The 24,288-nt window shown below is 30.6% G+C and overlaps 2 protein-coding genes across 6 annotated transcripts in view; one reads left to right on the forward strand and one right to left on the reverse strand.

Annotated features, from left to right (window-relative positions):
* The window catches only part of LOC107454872 (oxysterol-binding protein-related protein 2), a 108,175-nt gene extending 100,945 nt beyond the window's left edge, over positions 1–7,230 (reverse strand). The window contains exon 1 of the mRNA XM_087159976.1: positions 6,776–7,230. Within this exon, the coding sequence (XP_087016102.1) occupies positions 6,776–6,792 (17 nt within the window). The 5' untranslated portion in view covers positions 6,793–7,230. The remainder of the gene's footprint in view (positions 1–6,775) is intronic.
* fray (oxidative stress responsive kinase frayed) overlaps positions 1–24,288 on the forward strand; it is a 103,551-nt gene that overhangs the window by 26,207 nt on the left and 53,056 nt on the right. The gene's annotated exons all lie outside the window — the stretch shown is intronic.

Below are 24,288 nucleotides of genomic sequence, written 5' to 3' on the forward strand. Positions count from 1 at the left end.
TTTCAAAGGAAGGAAACAAATTTTCGATGAACTTAGTTTCTTAAAGGAAATAAAAAATCATTAGGCACTTAGAAAAATGGCAAGTATTTGATAATTTCCTAGCATTTCTTAAATTAAATATTTGCTGTCTAGAAAGGCACTAAAGATTAAATGAAACATTCGAAAAAAAATATTTTGGGATAACAAACTGGCTCATATAAACATAATAAATATTTTTTAATTATTGCCTTATATTCAATGTAAGCTTATTTCTCATTCAAAACTATTTTGGACATAGGTATAAACTAAGTTCTCCAGCAAAGTTCGTCTCCTCAAAATAGTGAAGTAGTTACTGCAATTTCAAAGTAGTTTGTAGTCACTACTTTTAACGAAAGTAGTTAACTACATTTGTATCAAAATAGTTACAATTGTTGTAAACTACAAAAATAATATAGTTTTTCCGTCCACTGGTTTTAACTTTAGTAATCATCTCACTTTGTTACTACTATTCATTTTTCTTTACACTTGCATTCTTCAGCTATTGATTATTATTTCGCAATACAGAAAACACAATTATTAAATGAATGGCATCAATATGTGTTTAAACAAAATTAATGAAGAATCAAAACCTAAGATCAAAATTCTTTATGATGCAAGCGTTTCTCCATTAATGTCCCCCCGGCCGTTAACATGTCATTTCATGACATTTGTCTGTTGTCTCATCTTTCAGCCAGAAAAATATTTTTAGAAAATATCTAGTTAAAAATGATGTGGAAACAATGTTTTTTTTTTCTACAAGCAGTTTTATATCTACTTTTCAACAGCCTTATGAGATACAATACTTCTTCGTACGCTCAGTCTCGTTAATTTTCATGTGTGCCCTTGGGTTTCGAAATTGAAAAAGCGTTTATTAAGCTCTTTTATACATGCGTACCGAAGAAAGAAAATTCCTTTAGAAAATTATATTTTCATTTGAAAATTAAAGAAAGTATGTTAAAATAGTTAATGACTATTAGCAAGTAAAATTTTATTTGTGAAGCAATTTTACTGTTTATAAATGTTGCCTTTGCAGATTTTAAAAACATGAAAGACTTTAAACTCAGTTTGAAAAAAATAGAGTAGTTTTAATAATTTTTATAAAAACAAATCTTGTTGTCATTTATACTCGCTTTAACTTTTAAAAAATTTTTGATATTTAAAATTACTACAAAAAATTTAAAATTGGGTGTTACGAACATAACATATTGTGTTGCAACCATAACGTCCAGTTTTTAATTAATTTTTTTTAACTTATGAGTTACCATAAATTGGAATAAGTGTGATTGGCACCAAGACTTATTTTAATAAAAATTATTAGAACCTGCTAGGTTTTTTTTAACTGTTGCTATTCATGATGACAAAAATATGACATTACTTTTTTTTGACTTACCTTAAGATGAAATGTCATTACTACAGTTTGAAAAAATATGATTTGTAATCCAAATGTGTAGAAACCCAAAGGAGAAATTCAAGGTGATGAGTTCAAAGATTCGTTATTTTTAAGCTTGCCAGTCTTAAGAAGAGAACCAGTTTTCACAAAAGGATAATAATATTTGCGATAATATTATAAGAAACATTTTAGGTGATGTATGAGAATTGATTTGGTAAAACCCTTTGAAGAAAGAAGTATACCTTTCTATTTCGCTGTTGCCGAGTTCTTAAACATAGAGAGAAAAAATTTCTCGTGAAATTAATGTACTATACGGTAAGGACAATTCTAGTTTTAAAAATTTTTAAAAAAAAAAACAGCTTATTTCTGGTTAATAAAACCAAAATGTACAGTATTTAAAGCATTCATTTAGTAGCATTTCCCTTCATATGGTAACGGTTTGCCGGTAATTCATGTTTCAAAATTATACTTCTTAATACCACACCTCTAGCAGAAAATACAAAACTGAAAATAAATTTTATTTCATTGTTAATCTATACATTGTATATTTTATTATGTTATTTCGACATATTTTATAGTTAATTTTAACAAAATCATCACCAAAGCTCTTTTTGTTGTTCCCACAGAGCCTTCTCAGTGTCGCCACATCAATGTAACATTTTATAGGGGCTATCCATACATCTGTTTTTATAGATATAATATCAAACCATATCATCTACAGAAACTCCTGAGCCTAATGATATCGTTATTAATGATGTTATGATGCTTATAACAAAATGCTATGTTTCTTTGTCAGAATGTTGGTTTTTGAGATAAAACCCTAACCTAGCTCATTTTAAACAAGCTCTAAAGCCTAATTAGATATCTATATTAATACCCCTCTGTAAGTATCTATTATAACGTAATCCGTGCCTATACAATAGGAGTTTTCTGCATAAAATCGTTAAATCACTTTACTTCTCTAACTTATCAGACAACCTTATTTTCAGAAAGTCCTAAACATCTTCAATGGCAAATAAACTAAATGCTACTTTGTCCTGTTTTTTCAAATCCCCCCCCCAGGAAAATTCCCAAATTTTTAAACTGAATGAAATGAACACAAATTACTGTAAGCTCTCTACTTTATTATTTTTCTCTCTCTCTCTTTTTCCTTAATAACAAGTAATGCCAAATTTCATAACAGAAATGACAGAAATTTTTTGAATTAAATAAAAAATAATGCATTTTATCCATTCTTTCCTTACAATCTAATGAATCAATCCTCGTTACTTTGTCAATTTCTGTTTTAAATTAGGTAAAGATGCAGAACCAGATATTAATTTTAATTAAACACCATGACCAGAGGTAATAAACTTCACGTCATCAAATCACCACGCATTACGTTGGGGAGGTTGTAGTAAGACTGGGTAGCTAAGATTCGAAGGCTCGTTGGAGCTAAACTGTTCGATCTAGAAACTGTCAAATTTAAACAAGACATTCATTGCTCAGTTTCGTATAGTATATTATTCCAGAAAAGTCATTGTTGTATTATTTTCTTTTTAAATAATATTTTTCTAGGGAAAGTCAAATAACCCGGTCTTACCAAGTGCGATAAAACTGGGTGCAACTCTATAGGAAATTTAGAAATACAAAGTTTCAGCAAATAAGTAACAGAAAATACTTAGAAATACATAAGTAGCAGTGAATTAGTAGAAATACATTAATTTCAGTGAATAAGTAGCAAACACATCTATTTTATATGACAGTTTAAGAAAATAATGCGTGCAATTTACGTGTAATGTAGAACTCAAGGAGGGGAGCGAGAGTGACAATTGTCCAAGGGCCGGGACTGCTGAGGACCCGACCAAAATTCCTGATAAAAAATATAGTGCTTATTTATTAATTTTCTTAAAAGAAAATAGCTGAGAATTTCTTTATATCGATATATAACAATTACGATTTTGCATAGAGTTTAAAAATTCTGCTTAATATAAAAGTAAGGCTTTTTGTGTTCTGAAGTTGTGGCTGGCAATAAATTTTGTCCTGGGGCCCATAAAACCTTTGCTAAGCCTTGGATGTAGCTGTCTTTTTCCTCTGCTACCCAGCATACCCCAAGAACAGAGTTTAACGAAACAGAACAGTAGGGGAGAGTGGGGTCAATTGTAACAGGGTACGATTGTGGCAGAGCAAAAATTTCGAGTGTCGGGTTCTAGATTTGGTTCCTAGGTGGCACAGAATGTGTATTAAATAAATCTACATGTACACCCCTGCTGGCAACCATTTTTACGTACTTTTGAAAGAGTTACACCACAAAAAATATTTTCACGCTACGCAAGTACTTCTTTTGGTATTAGAATATTACATTGTAACAAAGTAATTTTGTTTAAGCAAATAAAAATTATTAACCGAATATGTAAGTGGACACCTTAATTAACATTTCCAAAAAAAAGAAGATTAGTTTTGTTAATTAACAAGCATTGTTTTTAACAAATGAAGCTGAAATGGCGTCTTGGGGACGATTGTAACAATAAGTAAAGGGACGATTGTAACAGCTGAAAATAAAATTAATAATTTCAATTGCAATTGTTTAACCCCTTAGGTCCCATTTCTTATGTTTACAAACCATTACTTAACTCTTTAAGAACCACCAATAGTTTCCTATATCATTTATATTATGTTGCATGTACATTATTTTATTTGTCACCTTTCACAGCATAAATTAAAATTTTTAACCCCTTAAAGTTAAAAGTTTAACCCTTTAGGTCTCTGCTCATTATTATTTTTACTCCTAAGATATCACTACTGTTTTGATCAATAAAAAAAATATATCACAACTATGATAATATAGATAATTAACTATGTTTTAGTTGAATTTATGAACTGTTACAATTGACCCCGTAAGTGGGGACAATTGTAACAAATGCACGACTGTCAAAAATTGTTAATAACTAATATAATAACATTTAAAATAAGGTATTTATTTTTTTTTTCTAGTAGAGGATAGTTTACTTTACTCGTCTGTCAATTAATACTAATAATATATTGGATTTTTTGTTAGTTAAAAATAGTTAATAAAAAAAATGTTACAATTGACCCCACTCTCCCCTACAGTTCTAATATTGGACTAAATTCTTATTGTTTGCTAGGGTAGGAATCTTTAGTAAAACATATAATAAGCTGAACTAAAGATAATTTTCATAAGTCTAATCATCAATGAATAAGAATAGTTTAAAAACAAAAGATTTTTCAAAAAACATATACAGACTCCGTGAATTAATCAACAAGCCAATAGGGTAGGTTCTTATTGACTAGTAAAGTGTCATTCAGAGTTTATCCGCTAGAAAACAGAACTAATTTCCACACAATAAAGGTCACCGTCTCTCCCCACTCTCCCCTAAATATCTATTATAAAACTTTCATGTTTCGGAAGGCTGTTTTGTATTAAACTATATAGTGATACCTGTACACTGTTGAAAATTTTGAAATGCATTGAACCGTAATAGCACTCACATTTTCTGCAAACTTAATATGGCTTTAAGTTGAACAAAATTAGAGAACAAAGAAGAAATCGTGATTAAATTACATTAAGAAGTACTGGCACTTTGAGTGCAGCATCCGTAAATTCATTTTAACGTAGCATTTTGTACCACAATTTTAACAGTACTATTTCTTAAATTACAGTGATATTACAGTAAATATATCTGTATAAAAATTACGACCTTTCTGATTTCTAGCTCCTTTAACTTTTACGATAAAAAGTATTGTCACCCCGAGTGCCGGTAATTTTTTAACTTAATTTGATCCAGAATTTTTTTTAGTGTACACAAGATACTATGGTTCAATTTGAACGGTAAACCGGTTGAATTTAGCACCTTTCCATGTTGTAACTAATTTCACAGTTCGGTATTATGGTTTAAAAAACCGATATAGATCAATTTAAAACTAATTTTTCTGGAAGCGAATCCTACACACTCAACAATAACTCGCCATCTCAATTTCAAGGTTTAATGGTGGACAGTAGGAGTTTTGGCCAATGCAACATCGACGAACAGATGAATTTTCTCAGAAATCAAAATGTAAATAAAAGGACACATTTAACTATATGTTTCTGCATATTCTACATGTACCAAAAATTATGGTTACTTTGCAGATGTAATAAATTAATTTGCTGCGGAATAGGGTGGACGGTAATAAACCTTTACTACCTACCAGGATATAGAAGTGGGCGGTAAGGAAAGAACAGTTGACTACCCCTCCTACAATTGTCTATTTTTGATATTTACTTCCTTATGTCATAAAATGTTTCGTACATTGTTATACATTCAATATGGATTATCATTGTATTTACTGAACATAAGTTACATGTATATATTTTCTTCAGAAGTCAAATGACATGATAATCTCTTCAAATGACTAAAAATTTTGACTGTTTAACTCTCTTACCTGTAGATTGTCCTTTTTTGTGATAGGGTTTGTAATTTTTTTATGAACTTATTATGGAGACATTTATGCAGAATGATTTGCAAAATACAATTAATGAAACAATTTTTAAGTAAAACTAAAATTGCAAATTTAAATTTAACGTTTCGAAGTTGCACATATGTTAACATTATTTTATTTTGATTCACAAACCGATTATGCTTTAAAAATACTTATTTTTAAAGATAAATAAGAGTTTCTCTTTTTATAAGAAATTTTTTTCTACTGTAAAAAGTTTAGTAAAAGAGTACTGCATTTTCATCTAAAGACCTTATTATGGAAATATATATTTCAATATTTAATTCGTTGATTATAAGAAACTTTTAGGATGAAGTTGATGATCCATATAAGCTTTCGAAACAACAACTATGCATTATTTAATTTTTAAACTTATAAATTTGCGAACATTTATCAAAAATATTTAGATCAATTATTTTTAACGAAACTAAATATTTAACATAAACATTTTCAAAATAATTTGAATATCACTTAAATATGTTAAGTCGATAAATATCAAGATATCAAATTACGAAGACCATTAAATATTTCATTATATGTAATTTGTATCATATATCATTAAATTTATGAGAAATACATTTTTGAGGAACAAAACATTTAAACACTTAACTTTGAAAACGTTTTTTTATGAATAACGAATTCTATTTGTTTTAAAAAAAAAATTTTAACTCAGAAATTTGATGCTTTTATTATATACAACAATTTATATACAACAGTATTAGTAAATGTTTTGATTTAAGTCGCTCTCTAATTTTATTCGTAACTATATTGTTAATAAACTTCTACACACCTAAAACAAGCGAAACCGTAATTTGCAGTAACAGTTAAAAAGTTATTATTCTGAAAAATTAGTATTTTGCAAAATTAAATTACAACTTGTGAAATAATTACCTGTATTCGTCAGCCATATTCAATAATAATCGTCCCTTGAGAAATTCTGCGCAACTAAAACTTATTTAACGAATAACAATCGTATTTTCTTCGGGACGATCACAGAGTTTTGAAGAAGAAAAAAGGGAAAAAAATATATAAATCAAAACTTTCACTTCACACTCTCATCCATTTTATTTCAAGTCATAAAGCAAACGACTTTGTAAAAATTGGTTACCAAACTCATTAGGAAAAATGATCAGTCAGAAAGATTCATGGAAGTTGCTTTTAAAGTATCGTCTGGCACCACTTTATTGACGATATCGTAATAACTCATAGAATTTGTGTTATCTTGGAACTCTTTCCATGTAAACTCCTTTTGGAGAATGGAAGTTAAAGGACGTGGTCCGAAGCGCTCTGCACAAGCGTTGAAAATAGTCAATATGATGTTCGTGACGTCACGTGTGCTGATCGATATTGGAGTACAACACTTTGGGGCAAGGTAAGCGCTCCTAGAAAGAGTATGCAATGGTATTTTTTCATTTATCAAAACGATAGCCATAGTCTCTTTTCTTAAAAAAAAAAGAAAGAAGAAAAAAAGCTTGAAAGAAGTGTTTTTGACCTTCATGGAACCGTTGCAAAGTACTCTAGATTTTTTACAAGAGTTATTATATATTAAAGCCAATACATTAAAAAGTTATCTAAAAAATTATTGAAAAAAGTGATGTGAAAGTTACTGCGCAAAATATAAATTAAATTAAAAAAAATTTCAGTTGAGTAAATTTATACCTGTTTTTTATTTATGAAAAAAGTTGCCAAATTTTTTTCTTTATTCTAATGCATAAAGAAAAACCCAATCCTTTGGACAAAATCTTTATTTGTTACAATTATTTCGAAATTATTTTTTTTATAAAAATGTTTTATGTATGTTGTCGGAAGCTGAGAGGTAACAATTAAAAAAACTTTCAAGGGTTAAGATTAAAAACATCATCAAGTTTCATTAGATAATTAAACTGGCTGTAATGTTCTTCATTCACCCTTCCTCAGCTATGATTCGTTACAGTTCAATTTTAGATTTTTTTTCCTCGCTTAAATAATTATTTGCAAATACCAATAAGTGTACTTATTTACTTTATTATTGACCAAGATTCAACAAATATAAATTAAGAGGGTGATCAGGTAAAACACAGTACACTAACTTATTTTCAAAAATTATAATTTCCCAAAATTCTTGTCTAAGGCTATTGCATAAAAAAACTAATCCTTGGGGCAAAATCTTTGATGTTACAATTATTTCCAGATTGTTTTTTTTATAAAAAAAATTTTTGTATGTTGTCGGAAATAGAAAGGTAATAATTAAAAACACTTTCAAAGGGGATCATTAAAAACATCAGCAAGTTGCCTTAGGAAATCAAACTGGTCGTGATGTTCTTCATCAGTTATGATTCGTTTAATTTCGATTTTAGATTTGTTTTCTTCCTCGCTTAAATAATTATTTGCGACTACCAATATGTGGGATTAGTTACTTTATTGTTGACCAAGATTCAAAGAATATAAATTAAGAGGATGAATACGGAAAACTTTGTACCCTAACATATTTTTCTTGTAATTCAATATGTAATTCAACTAGAAAATGTCCCAAACGCTAAAAATTGTTAAATTTAAAATACTAATCTTTCAATTCATATTATCGATGTTTTACAAAATTGTTTTGTATTAAATAAATCCAAATTTTAGTAGTGTAAAATTTGGATTATCCAAATTTAAGCATTGAGAGAATAAGATTTTAAAAAATGATTTCTTTTTAAATGATTTAAAGGACAAATATATATATTGTCTAAAAAAATCATAAAAATTCGTATTAAAAGTATTATAGTACTTAAAGTTATTATTTACCATCAATTAAAATATCTCCAGCTCAAAAACAAATTAAAAATTCCAACTCGTCTAGATCATTTTTTAAAATACGTAAACTTTCTAATATCTGTTTTGTACTAAAACATCTCAAAAAGTTTCAGAAATATTCCAACAATGACATGCCAGAATTACTGAAATATTTCAACCTAAGATCACATTTCTTAGAGTTTTAGAGAGTTTTTGCGAGATTTTCAACTCATATTTTCGCGGCGTATAAGAAGTTGATATAATGTAAATTTTAATATAAGTTTACCCATGGTTTGATTCCGCTAATTTCAATTTAGGCATAAGACGGTGGCAGTTATAAAATCTTTTAAACATTACATTTTTATCATAAAATATTGTTATAAATGTGTTCAGATTTGTTATAATAATAACTCTATTATAAAATAATTAGTACCTTTCTTTTCAAAAAAACTATTCTTCTTTCTTTTTTTATTATTGGTAAGACTTAGAATTTCATAGCTTTAATTCAAATATAATAAAGAATAATACTAGCACCTGATGTAGTTCTGTCCTGAAACTAAAACATAAAATAAATGCATGCTTTTTATCTTTAAAAGCATAAATTTCACTTATGTAACCACGAGTATTTCTTAAAACGATTCAGAAGTTGTGCAATTCGGATGATTGCTAAGTATGATTTATTTAACATATGTTATGTTATATATATTAATAAATATTAAGAATTGTAACAAAAAATAATAGAGCTCTACTACAATTCATGCAGCATTACTATAACATTAAAAAATATATTTACAATTTTTGTGCATTTATCTTTTTTATGTTAATTTCTTTGGTGAAATATTACTTAATAGTTTAAAAAAGTTTGAGTCGTTTTTTATATACTTCACTACTTCACGTAAATAAAAAGTTGAAAAAAAATCTTAATTAGACTTGTTATTAAATTAAGAATAGCGGAAAGAAATTATTCCAGTTTATTTTAAGTTAATTCTACATTACGTAAGCTAAAATAAAACAATTATTTGTGTTTATTTATTTATTTTGCATAACTATATTTTTTTCAAAGGAACGTAAGACCTCCTATTAAAATAATATTTCCACTTCTGTAAAGAAAATGTAGAACGTGCTGTAAAGATGATGATTACGACCCCTTCAATAAAAAAACGACTCAACAAAACCATGAAATAAAAGTATATATGGTATTTCATTTATTTAAGTTATAAGTTCAGGTTATTAGTTCCTTAAGTGCTTCATTTTCTATTTTTAAAATATCAGTTGTTTCAATAATTATTTCATAAAGAGAAGGAAAAACACTTATAAATAAAGAAACTCGGAAATTCTGCAAAATTAATTTCATACCGTATTATCGGAAACAGAATTACGAAATAAGTATCTCAATTTATTTTTTCTTCCTTGTATGGCTGTTTTATATCTTTAAACACTTAGGTTCAGCTTTTTTTATTTTTTTATTTTGGAAAATTAATTTGACCAGTTTGTACCATAAGTGGTCAAAAGCAATAAACTCTTTTATATTTATTGTTAAACTCGTCAAATAAGTATACAGAGGAAGAAAAAAAACTTAAAATAACATTTTAAAAAAGCTTCTCAGAAAAAGTGTCTTAATAATAGTCATTACCATAAATTCAACTTGAAGAAACTACTTTATTACTCTAAATCTAATTCAAAATTTAAACCAAGTTAGACGTAGTGTTTATCTTGAGCCATAAGAGTACTTTACTAAACTAAACTAAAAACTTCAAACACTAAGTTGAAAACTTCAAACACTAAACATCCGTAAATATTTCTCTAAAACTGCGCAAAATCAAATATCTTTCCATTTAGTAGCTTTTTCGTTATGGGAATAAGTTTTGCGAAACATCGGTGGGGCCAGTAGTTTTTTTTTTTTATTAGAATGTAATAGTAATAATAAAAGTAGTTAAATAAGTATGAAAAATGTATAATATTTTTTTGTAAATAATCGTTTCACTTTAATGTTATAGAAATAGCTTTTTCATATTTCGCGTAATTGTTCGAAATAATTGTTCTTGTACTCGATGGTATAAATTATGTTTTTAAATTACCGTTACTATTATATATTCTTTAATTGTAGTAAGTGTAAAAGAATAATCGATGGCCCTACATAGCTAAAATTCTAATCAAAGATTTGCGCTTTCTTCGTCTAAAATCTTTTAGCACCGCTCTTTAGCTGCTGACCTTGACTTTATAGGGACAAACTAACCATCATTGAGGGAACTCACCAGCATTTGCATTGCGTGGAAAGGAAATCCTCAAAAACCTCCCGCCAAAGGGCAATCTAACCCATGATCCGTTTACCAGTGAGGAAATAAACTCATGTTTGTGAAAATTGCAACACCATGAAGGACTTACGCGAGTGTGCTGAAATTTTCAGGAACTGCAAAGTAGAGCATGATATGCAAATGATTAGAATTTCAGACCCGTAGAGCATGCGCATGCTGAGCAGCGCCCTCTGAACGGCGGATGGATCCGAATAAATAGACGGCTGTAGCCAAGCGAGTATGGTTATCGGTGGTTATCTGCTAGTGGTAAATGTTAGCTTAGTCATTACTTATGCCTATTCGACGAAAGGGAGCGAGATTTCAACAACTTACGGAGTTTAAACGGGGGAGAATCATCGGCCTTCGTGAAGCTGGATTATCTTATCGTGCAGTAGCCGCTCGTGTGCAGCGTAACAGCAGCACAGTGATGCGTGTTTGAAAGCAGTGGATGGACGAGTGTCGGACAACTCGGAAATCCGGGAGTGGACCCTGAAATGTCGCGTCAGCTCGCGATGATAGACACATTCGGCGTTGCGCTAACGGACCGTACGGCTCCCTCTAGACAACTGGCAGCACGGTGGTCAGTAGCTACAGGTGTTTCATTGTGTGCTTTATCAATTCGTAGACGTCCGCTGCAGCGTGGACTGCGAGCAAGGACTCCTTTATACAGGATCCCCCTCACGCTAAACCTTCGCCGCCTGCGGCTGCAATGGGCCAACCAGCATAGGAACTGGCTTGCTGATTGGCAGCGTGTCGGTTTTTCTGACCAATCTCACTTCAATTTGTGGTACCATGATGGCCACATTCGTGTCAGACGCTATGCCAGTGAACGCCATCTTCCGAAGTGTGTTATCGAATGCCACAGTGGACGAACACCCGGGGTTATGGTCTGCGGTGACATAGCATATCACGGACGATCTCAATTGCTACGAATTGTGGGTAATCTGAACAGCAACCGGTACATCAGTGAAGTTCTACTGCCCCAAGCTGTTCCCTTCCTTCAAGCTTTGCCAGGTGCGGTATTTCAACAGTACAATGCCCGCCCTCATATTGCTAGGACTGTTCAATCCTTCCTTTCATCGTGACAGGTACAACTTCTGCCTTGGCCGGCGTATTCCCCGGATATGTCGCCGATTGAACATGTGTGGGATTTCGTTGGTCGGCGTCTCGCTCGTAATCCTCGTCCTGTTGCTTCTACAGACGAACTTTGGGTACGCATACAAACAGTATTGAATTCTCTTCCTCAGACAGACATTCAAAGTTTGCTTGACTCCATGCCATGTCGTGTAGCAGCACTTATTGCGGAGCGTGGTGGTTACACAAAATACTGATTTCGATCTCTTGTTATTGTTTGTTTGCTTTGAAAGTTTAATCATTTATTTGTACCACTACCACTCAACTGTGTATTAAATTTCATTCAATTATGACGATTCCTTCATGGTGTTGCAATTTTCACAAACAGGAGTTTATTACGTTACCGCTGTGGTCGGTGCAAGGCGGGAGCTGAATTCGTATCAATCAGCCACTGCTGGGGTTCGAATCTAAGTCACCTTATTGGGAGGCAAAAGCTCTATCCCCTGAACCACCGTGATTTAGTGTATTTATGTTTTTATTTTATTTTATAACTGACATTGAACAGCCAACCCAACTCTGAGTTGGCTATTTATTAGCACTTTAAAAAAGAAAAAAGAAACCTATTAAAAATAATTATTATATTTTCAACCAACATAACCAGAACTTTTTACTATAACTGATTATGAAATTATTTCCAAAATTTCAATGTCATAAATAAAATTACGATGCAAAATCCTGGAAAAAAAGAAATATTAAAAAGATTTTGAACTAAAGCCATCAGAAAAATTTTCTAAGTCAAAGACATTATTCTACACAGTGGACGACTTTTAAATTGGCCTCATTTAAGTCATGATCATGGATGAAAAATAAATTCCTCTAAGCTGATTATAAAATAGAATAATGCGTGTTTTCTAATCCCTGACATTCAAAGTAGAGGAAAAGAAGAAGAGGTAATTAAGATTGGGGAGAAAAAAAGACATTTGCGATAATCACTTGATTTATTTTTTAAAATTTTTATGAGAGTTAAAAATAAACTAGAAGGCACTCTTTGTTCTTTAAACTAATTTTAAAGCAGTTAAGTAAGACTAATTTTAAAAGGGAAGTTAATTTTGTATTTTAAGTGAAGTCGTGTTTTTGTGAGCCAAAGACTTAATGTTCATCTTCAAATTAAATAAAAAGAAAGAAAATTCACGTCACTGATGTGGATTTATAATATGTGGATAAAAAATATCGTATATATTGTAAAAATATTTTTATATTAATTATATATTTTCCGTAAGTTTTATCACATTACTTTATTTAGTTTTTAGCTTTTTTAATTATCCATGAAGAAATATAATACGCAACCTTCTCTAATAAAACCGAACTTTCATGAATTTCGGAAAGTAGTTCAGTTAATAAAACTTATTGTTTATGTATTCGATCCTTGTAGCAGACTAAACAACCGTAGTTTATGCCCAGCATGCGTGTCAAGTCAGTAGCGGCTGAAAATGCTCTCGTTGGCGGTGGTATTAGAAACAGGTATACCAGATTAGGCACTGTCCTCGTCGTCTGATTGTGGTCAAAATTACTACCCTATCCATAAATCCTTTTGTTACTAGGACCGTATTAAGGCGGTGCCTACTCGATGCCGTGTGTGTACGAGAGCCGTATTTAGCCGGCATCCACGCGATTCCTTTGAGTGCTAGCCGGCGTCAGTGTGATGTCGTTTGATAGCTGACCCAATCTACTTCAAATTGCCACTGACTTATAATTCATTGACCCATATTGCATGAATGCCACTAAAAGTATATTTTGAATGCGTCTGATATGTTTTGTAAATTGAAACAAACTTCTTATGTGTGTAAGATTTAGGTGTGAAGTATTTGCTTGGTACGAAAGTAAAACATAACAAAAAATCTTCCTTGAAGCGTTACAAGAAATTGAGAAACAGTCAATTTTTCAACGTTTGCAACATTTATTTGGAGCTTTTTTAATTTGTTTTATAAAATATTTTTACATTCTTACCGTATTTTTACATTTTAAAAAATACAGAGACTATCAAGAAAAATTCTATTCTCTAACGGATTGACTGTTTCAGATATTTAAAATCAAAATAATGTTACACTCCACAAAAAAAAGAACTCTGTGTAGTACTTTAGAATCAAAGAATATTGAAACCTATAACCGTTACTGAGAAATATAGATATCAGAAAGTTCCAAAAATACGTAAGCTTACGTCAAAATGTTCAGGAATTGAAAGAAACATTACTGAATAAATAAAAAAATTAAGATTAACACTTAACAAGAAAATCAGTACATCAACTTATCGAATCATAATCAGCTTAATGTGCACCACGCACTCGCGGCATAGTGTATCACTCAGTGCGTCACTTCAGCGGAATGAACCGTCATAAGAAAGGGTTTAAATAATAAAAATAAAGCCTTGAATAAACAGAGCTAGGTGTGCTTAGCTATGCTTGAGTGAAGTGTTATGCGTAATAGGTTTAACTTGTATTTCATAATTTTAACAAAAAATCGTTCAACTTTAAACTTTGAACCCTATAATAATGTGCCAATTTGCTATATTCTTAATAAGATATTTTATTTTATAACCGTAGTTGAACAACCGACTCAATGTTTTGGGTTTACGACTACTAATGTTCAACTGCGTAGCCATGTAATTTTTAAACCAATCCAGGAGACAAGGGAACTCCTGGGTCAACTATTGCCTTCGTGGAGGACTTTTTGATGGAACTAATCCGCATTTGCGTTACATGAAGTGCAAAACTCTAAAACCTCCCACTGTAAGTCTAACGGAAAGGGGACTCTAACCCGTGATCCGTCTACCACTGAGGAGGTTAGCACTGTGGTCGGTGCAAGCCGAGTGCGGAATTCATATCGACCAGCCATCGCTGGGATTCGATCCCGGGTCCTCTCCTTAGGAGGCGATCGCGCTATTCCCTGAGTCACCACGGAGCTTCATAAGATATTGAATTTTGTCCCTAGTTCCGTCCAAGTTGTGCCATATTATCATGCAATCAAATTTAAGATGTGTGATAATATGGTTCGGTTTCCCGTCTTATAAAGTTTCAGAAAAGATGTTATGGTTGAACACTCTCCGAAATTTCGAACAATGCGGGATAAATTTTTATATTTGTGACCCTCACCTTACTAATGTAAAATTTTGAGAGCTTAAGTCAAGGAAATTCGGATTCTAACTCGCAGCTTTTTTTTTCCGACTGAACGTATTTTTTAGATATCTTTTACACTTATAAATTAAGGTAAAAAATAGCCAAATTTTACTCATTTCAATTTACGTTTTACTCATTTCTTGTAAATTTAGCAAAGATCTCACTTTTGTAAAAACAACGGTATTTTGACTGACCGGGTGATTTGGCTTTCTCTAGAGAAAAATTATTTAAAAAAAAGTAATACAACAAATTAAATTATGCTTTTTAGCGATACCTGTCAAATACTATTCTTCCGATCAACTAAAATAATCTCGTCGATTAAATTCTTAATTCAGACTCGTATCAAACCTAATCTTTATTAAAATCAATGCAATTGCCAAGAGCATAAACTACAAAGCCAAGAGAATGAACTCAAATGTACCTTTAGGCCTATAATCTAGTTGTAAACACTCGTGAATTATGGTAAGAAAACAAATAATTTTAACGCATCTCAATTTATGTGTTACGTATTTCTCGTGAATTTAACCAAGATCTTAATTTTTTAAGAACAACGGAATGCAAAATAAATGAATACATTTCAAATACTATTCATCCGATGAACTAAAAAGAGCTCTTCAAATTTAAATTCTTATTTCAAGCACGCATCATACATAAATCTTTATTAAAATCAATGCAATTGCCAAGAACATAAACTACAAACCTATTGAACTCAAATGTACCTTTAGTCCTGTAATTTAGTTGTAAATAGAGGTTTTCTTTAATGTAAATATGAGTGAGAAAAAAATTCTTGATTGAATATAATTTAACTAAATGGTCTTATTGTTTCTACAAACAATGGAAGCTAAAAGAGGATGCATTCATTCAGTAATTTAAAAAAAAAAACTGTTTAGTCTTTCTCTCTTTTCCTTCGTGTTTTTCTCCTACGTTTACCTTTTTTCGTATTTTATTGTTTTGCTGTCAAAATAAGTATTTTTAAATAAAATAAAAAATGTGGTTGTTTTGATTCTAAACTAACATGCAATTAAAGTTGCAGAGCTTTAATGAGTAAAACATGTTAAGTTACATAAGTGAAAGAATCCGCTTGAGAACTTTAAGAGCTTATAACTAACTGTTTTGCAATTAGTATGTTGTTTACAAAACAACTTTTTCTGTTTAAAACCTTCGTAATAACTAATGTTTTTTATTTGCATCAGAGAGAAAATACGAGATTTGAGTATTTTCAAAACAACACTTAACATGTTCTTCCACTAAGCTCCTCAGTTATGCCTTGTTGCACTTACAAAACATCTTTAAAACCACCTTTCTTAAAATCCTTGTTGGATAAATTAATGTGTTAACAGTGTTCCTAAGTTTGAAAAATCGAGTGTTTTCAAAATATTACACAGCATTTTCTTCCACTAAACTCTTTGGTTATGCTCTGTTGTATTTAATCCATCACATTTAAATGACGTGTGTTTATTTTCATTCAGAAAAATTATTTCATATAACTATTTTAGACTGAAATAAAATTATAGTTTTTGCAAAATACACGCATAAACTTTTAGATGCTTTCAGATAATGAGAATCTAAAATATAAGTTATTAAATTGCACAAATTTAAAACCTTCGACACAGCATTTAAGATACCGATTATTTTATGCAGTTTTCGTATTCATGAGAAATACAGCAGGAAATCATGCTGCTTACAAATATAATTTCATTGGAATCGTGTCTTAAACAAGTAGTGTAACACGCTGTTTACAGGACCTCACCTAAAATATAACAGTACGCATGTACCACACTGGTAAATATGACTTCCAGCGTTGAAAGCCGATATATATCAGATGCGGGTGGCGTTATACTCGTTTATACACATCCTTCATAAAGCATCGGTCTCTGTCGCTTTCATGTGTAATTGTTTAGGGGAAAATTACAACGTAGTATATGGATTCCACAAAAACCTTCCATGATTAGACTGAAACTCTATCTACATCTCTGCTCTGTGCAAGTTAGAAACAATTTACCAATCAACCAGTCTTCGTCGATTTTCGAGTCTGGGGACTTATCACCTCAATGCAAGAATTAAAGCAAATTTCATAACTTTATATTTTTGAATGAGTATGCTCAAAATATATTAAAATATTTATTTATTTATCTTGATTTTTGACCTTTCAAAAATAGTACAAATCATTTTTTCGAACAATAAAATAAACGTTTATCTTTTTTTGAAAAAATAAGTAATTCAAAAAACAAACCGTGAAAGTTTTAAAACTTTTTGCCATAATTAAATTTTCCACTTTCTTGAATATTTATACAAGGCTGCCAACTTTCTTTACTTTGAGAGAAAATTTCTTCGAATTGTAAATAACTCGAAAGTTCATATGAAACGCCATCTTGCATGAACTCTCTCGCTTTGAAGCTTTTAAAATATTGGCAAAATTACAAAAATTCTGAAAGCTTTAGTTATTAATAGTATACTACTCTATAAAATATTTTGCAAAAAACCGTAGTAGTTGGCAGCTCTATCTATCCGTCCAAGTTATCGTAAATTTTTATATTTATGTTATTTTAATCTTTAGCATATAATACTGATACTTTAAGGAAAAAGATAACAGTAAGCCATTCTTGAATTTAAAAAAAAAATTATCTGTTTTTTTTCGCAGAGGATTCCAGGGGATGACTCGTATGCATTATTGCAAGCATGCAATTATATAAATTGGCGACTGTTTTAAAGTTATACAATAACTGCGATTGGCACAAATAATAATTCAAACAAATCATTTTTCCTTCTAAAGAAGTTGAATTCATTTTATTGTGGTTCGTGTTTGCCAAAATTCAAATAAATAATTATTAAAAAAATTTACCTAAGCAATTGGGGAAATGTTGCAAATGTTCAAAAATGCAAAAATGAAGGTTCAACATCGGATAAATTCAAGATTGGGGATACCATCTAAATTATTTACATCACGTAATTTTATTTTGCTAAAGGACTAAAAACTATTCACAAAACAATTTTCTTGACAATCATTGTAATTTTTTATTAAGAATTCTAGATTGAAGACAATTATTTATTGAGGAAATTAAAAGATTCAGTATAAAAATTCGTAACTGGATATTTTTTAGGGTAAGTTTATTTTTCATTAGCAAAATACGGACGCGACTAATAATAATTTTTATCATTGCTCAGTATTTTATGAATTATATATCCTGTTATAAAAGTGAATTTCTTACTTAAATAATGCGGGTTCTTTTATTGACTTATCCAGCGTGAATTTACAATCATTATTTAACATAGATTTAAATGGAATTCGTGATCAACAATTTATTATGATTAGATTATTATGATGTGATTTATAATCATACCGTAAATAAAAACTTTTATGACTCGAAAATGTTATCGTTAAAAAGAAAAAAAATATCTTTATAAATGAGAAGGTTCAAATCACGGAAGAATAAATAAAGGACGAGAGTTTTTACTTGTATTTTTTTTTTTTTCAACTTTAGCTTTCTATTTTTCCTTTTATTTTTGTTTTTACTTCTTGTGTATTGTTTTTATTTCCTCCCGTGATTTTATAACATGTAAGCTAAAAATTAACACAAAAATAAAAATAAATGAACTCATCTATTGCACCTAGTTTTATGTGATTTTCTTGAATAAAAAAAGGACACTTTTATGGCTTGTTTTCTTCGAAATGACACGACCATTAAGGTTTTAAGAAGGCGTGTTTACCTCCATACCCCATTCACGAGTTCTTCGTCTTTTGAGTTAGTTTTGTTCGAAATTATTAGTACGGAGTTGGACGTTCCTGCTTCAAATCTACCTAAAAGAATAGGTTGTTCACCCACGGTTATAAAATAAACGGCATGGCTTAAAATGAAACAATATTATATGCGATGTTGCAATGGTTAAGACACTATGCCATTATTGTCAGAGCTGGGTTCCATCTCCAGTTGACAGCTTGAATCCCATATAGATTCAAATGAATGGATACCGTCTTGTCTGAGAAGTAAAAGTGGTCGGTGCACAATGCCAATTACATTCGCAACCATCATGCTATTGGTCTCAAAAGTTTGAATCATTAACCTTCACTTCACCATTGGCTGATAAACTAACTGTTGCAGGTGTGTAACAGTAACAGTTCAATAAAATTCTGTTTGTTGCCTATGTAATCATAACTTTCCTCGCGCTTATTTGAAATGAAAATTCCTTTTCTTTAAAAATTGTATGAACTATAAAATAAATAAGAAAAAAAGAGAATTTGAAGGGAAACGTTAGATGTGAATAAAATATGAAAAGAAAATAATGGATTTGGTATTGAAAAGTTGAGTAAATGTAGTGGTTTCGAAATGATTTCTTTCAATTATTCGAAACTCAGCGTGCGTGGATTGTAATGACAAATCTAAAGAAAATTGTAACATAAAATCGATGAGATGGAATAAAATATGAGACATAGAAAAACAATTTAATATTTCTACCTGCTTTTCTCTTAAGCGAGGTAAAGCTTTTATGCTACATCTTCTTACTCCAAAGTTCAGAGGGTACAGAGATTTTTGTGTTAAAAAAATATAAAGATTTTTATTTTATAACAAAAAATATTTAATGTTAAAGTTTTAAAAATTTTCTTGTTATCATTTTGATGAAAAATATGAAGACTGTTTTCATGTTTTAATTGTATTTATGGCTGTAGAAATTTTCAAAAAGTCCATCTATTATAACTATTTTTTTGCTCAAAATAACTACAAAGTCTTATTACTTGATTAAGAACCTTTCTTCGCTTTAAAAGTATACAGATTGGAAATAACAGTCGAGATGCTTCAAGCGCTCAAAGTTGGCGCACATTTTCAAAACTTGAAACATGGCGACTGTAATTCCACATACCTGCTGAATCTGATGTATACTTTTGAAGCGAATAAACGTTTTTAATCAACTAATATCTTACCACTTTAGTTTCCTTGGGATTATTTATTTAATTACCAAAATTTATGATTAAAGAGTCAGAGTTCTTGATTTATACATCTCTGTTTTAAGATAATAAGTGTTTTTAGTGTTTAAGTTTCAAGATTATTTTAGTCACCATTTTCATTGAAAATAAGCAGACTCATTGTTAGTTTTTTAATGTAACTCAAAGCGATAGATTTTTAAATAAAAAAAAATTTCTTTTATTCTCTTTAAAAATAACATTTATGAAGATAACAGAAACACCGAAAGAGTTCCCCAATCATAGATATTCGTTTAAAGATAGATTCTTATAATAAAAAATTCTTAGTGCTAAGGTTTCAAAATTTTATGAGTCGCCACTTTGATTGAAAATATAAAGAAATTTATGTGTGTGTGTGTGTTTTTACTGTACTCAAATCGGTAGGTTTTAAAAATATTTTTTATTCCCTTTTTTTTTACTTAAAAAAACTTCCAAGCTGTCTGATTAAAGAGTCCTGACCTAAGTTCCTCATTCATAGATCTTTGCTTTAAAATAGCAAATCATTTTTAAGTTTCAAGACAACAACAAAAGGTTTTTATTCCAAAGCGTTTATCTTTCTTAGGTTTCAAGATTGTTTATTTTTAGTTATTATTTCGATTTAAAATGCGAAAACTTATTGTATTATAGTAATCGTACCCTAGGTGGTAATTTAAAATAAAATAAAATAAAAAATAAAAAAAAATTTATTTTAGCTCTGAAAACTCCAAAACAATCAAATTTTTAAAAAGAATAAGTTGACGCAATCAAAAATAATAACTTGCTAGAACAAAATACAATTAAGAAATTTTTTTATCATAAATAGACGAAATCTGTAATAATAAATAAAGAAAATCTTACGACAAATATCATAATAAATCGACGAACATTTACGAGTTATTACGCCTATACTCACCATAGTGGATACTAATTCCACTGATACAAATTGAACACAAAAAGTAAAAAACGCTGAAAATATCGAAAAATTGAAAATCTTTTTCTTCTTTAGAAAAAAACTGCGTGTTTTTAACAGCGTTTTTTAAAGCTCTTTCGCCATGAAAAATTTTAAAAAATAAATTAATTGATTAATTAAATTTTAAAAAAAAAAATAGTTAATGTGCTTTGATGCAAAATTATAATTGTAAACTAGGTATTTGCATACAAGAGTATGACATTTCTAAATGTACAAACCAGACTAAAATTTTATTCGCTACTATTTTCATAAAAAAATATAAACAATTTTTAAAAATATTAAGTGATGCAGTTTAAAAAACACTTCATGGTAACAAAAACCATAAAATATGTATAAAGTGAAAAATTGAAACAGGCTTATTGTTGAGTAATATTAATACCAACAGTAGACAAATTTGCAGTAAGGTCTCCATATCGTCCACATGTCATCAAAAATCAATAAAATAGAAAAAAATTGCAGTCATGTTCTCATACTTTTAATAACACTTCATATTTATATTCTGCTGCCTTTCGGCATTTAAATACTATTTGTTGATTGGGTACTCGCACTTCAAGAAGAAGACCACAAATCCCATGCATGTGACGTCACCTCCATCTGATTGTTTATATGGAGTGTTAAAGTCGAGCTCTCCACATATGTCAGGATGTTAATTAACGTGAAGTTGATTAAATACATCACCGTATCGCACATCGAATTTGTTGAAATATAATTCTTTCTCGTCTTTTAACTAAGATTTATTATTTGTTTACGTATTTTGTTGTAACCAGGATATATTTTTGTTTCGTGTACCTGGAAACTTCGATGCATAATTAGTTTGTTTGTGTTCTACACGGCTTTGTGTCTGTCTTTGTGTTCAGTAAGAAATATATCGTGAAAGAATTGAAATCTTCGTCAAAGAATCTTTGTGTAAGAATATAGAATGTATCATTTGAGACAGAGAGGGCTTGGCTTTCTCGAAATAGAATGAAAAGAATAGTTGTTAGCATAACAAATGTCACGTTTCAACAACCCATCAGGATCGAGATACCTCCACTACGTCACATGCGGGTATCCCATTGCAGCCCTAGTTTATGAAACTGTGTTTTTCGCCGATTCTGTTACAGTGTCTAAAGGCCTGTTTAGACGATCCAATTTCTTGGACAGAGATTGATTGATATTGATGGAAACTTGCTTTGCTTTGAGCTTTGATCGTGTAAACAAACATCCAAGAACTTGGTCCAACTTCTTGGACGATAGTAGAGCATGTTCTACTTTCCATCCAAGTTTTTTCTCCCTTAACCAATCAGCGTCATAGGTTTTGTGACGTCAACAATCAGGTAGCCAATTATGTCATCTTCTTGTCTGTTTTCATATATTTTAGTCCAAATAAATTGATCTGTTGCGGTTTATTTGTGTTATTATGATTTTATTTGAATTTATTTAGTAATTTTAAACTTATGTAAGTATTATTTTAAAATGTTGAATGTGAACAATGCGCATGCGCAAGTTTTTCTTTCAACGAATCAGCGACATTCAAGAACTTGGATAGTGTCAACGAATCATCCAATTTCTTGGACAGAGAAATCCGTCCAATTTCTCGGATTCAAGAAATTGGACCGTGTAAACAGGCCTTAACTTTGACGCTTACTTGCAAGCTCTATATATTCGTTCGCCCATTGCGAGATAGCGAATAGAAATTTCGCGACCTGATGCATACTATCTTGTCGTAAAAAACTATCTGGGTATTAGAATGTACAAATAACTTAAATGTTTTTAAGTTATAGGCCATATTTAAATATCGCCCTACTGGCGATATTTTCCAGCGTAGAATCTTATCAAAATCAGTAAATAATTTTCAAATTTTGCAGATTTTTCATGAGACCAGTATACATTTTAAATATTTAAAAAATTCGATTACGAACGTTTTTCATTTTCACAAAATTGCGGCTTTTCTTCATATGGATGTTTTGTGCCATTTTTGACGCTTATGATAGAGAGTGCTGGACTAAAGATAGTTCTACATTGTTAACAGTCATGAATAACTGTTGCAAACTCACGGCAGTTATGAAGGTATTTAATTACAGAATTATGAGAATGAGAGTCACTCTATGTGACGACAAAGCCATCGAAAAACAGCCTTAACAAGCTGGAGAACAGATGAAGTGCCAACCCCCATTGCAAAAGTCGAAGAAGGAGTCTTAAGATTTCACTGCTTTAATCTGCCATACGAAATGAACAATGAAAGTGCCAGCAATAAGACACGTGGTGGTTATTGCCCATTACGCAATTTTCTGTAATTGTTCATGGTTATGAGAGATTGTGTGTTATTATATAACCAGTTATGTTATTGCTTGTAGAGTTACAAATATTTATAGATTGAGCCATGGTGGCTCAGGGGATATAGCATTCGCCTCCCAATGATGTCACTCCGAATCGCAGTGGTGGCTGGATACGAATTTTGCTCCAGGTTCGTATCCACCACAGTGTTGACGTAAATAAAATATTCTCAGTGGGCGAACTGTGAGAGGTTTGCGTGGTTTTCCCTTCCTTGTGAAGAAAATATGGGTTAGTTTCCATGAAAAGTTCTCCACGATGGCTACTTTGTCCCTCTACTTGATCCAGGACCCTCGTCTTCTGGATTGGATCCAAAATTACAAGGCTACGGAGTTGAACATTGAGAGTCGTTAACTCTGAATTGGATCAGCTATTCAATGCCAGTTATTAAATAAAATGCTTGTAGATATTTAGATTCTAAACGTAGAACAACTGGACACTGGTACCAATATAGTAAAGTGTTGATTAACAGCTAAAAAGAAAGAAAAAAAATCGAAAACGCCAAACGCACAAAAAGTCATAAATATCCTTCTTTTTTTTATCCCTCTCCTAAACAATTTCCTCTGTTGGATATTTAGCGTTTTCCACTTTTAGCCCTCAATTAATTCACCAAATCAGGAAATGTTCATGCACATTTCCAACTGCACTACCATTTGATTTATGACTTAAACAGCTTCAACAATCATATAATTTTTGCGATTAATTAATTCTTATAATTAATAAACTATTGTTACATTTAAGTAAACAGAAAATAAAAAGATTTCTCTTTATCAAATTATGCATGATTTCGTCCATATTTCCTACACAATGCAAAAGTAAAATAATTATTTTCCTCCTAATCGAAAAAGGAACTGATGCTGAAAAGGAAATAAATTGATTTCGATTAATCA

This window comes from Parasteatoda tepidariorum, chromosome 3 (genome assembly GCF_982258835.1).
Source record: "Parasteatoda tepidariorum strain Cologne lab strain chromosome 3, Ptep-v5.0, whole genome shotgun sequence".
Taxonomy (NCBI): Eukaryota; Metazoa; Arthropoda; class Arachnida; order Araneae; family Theridiidae; genus Parasteatoda; species Parasteatoda tepidariorum.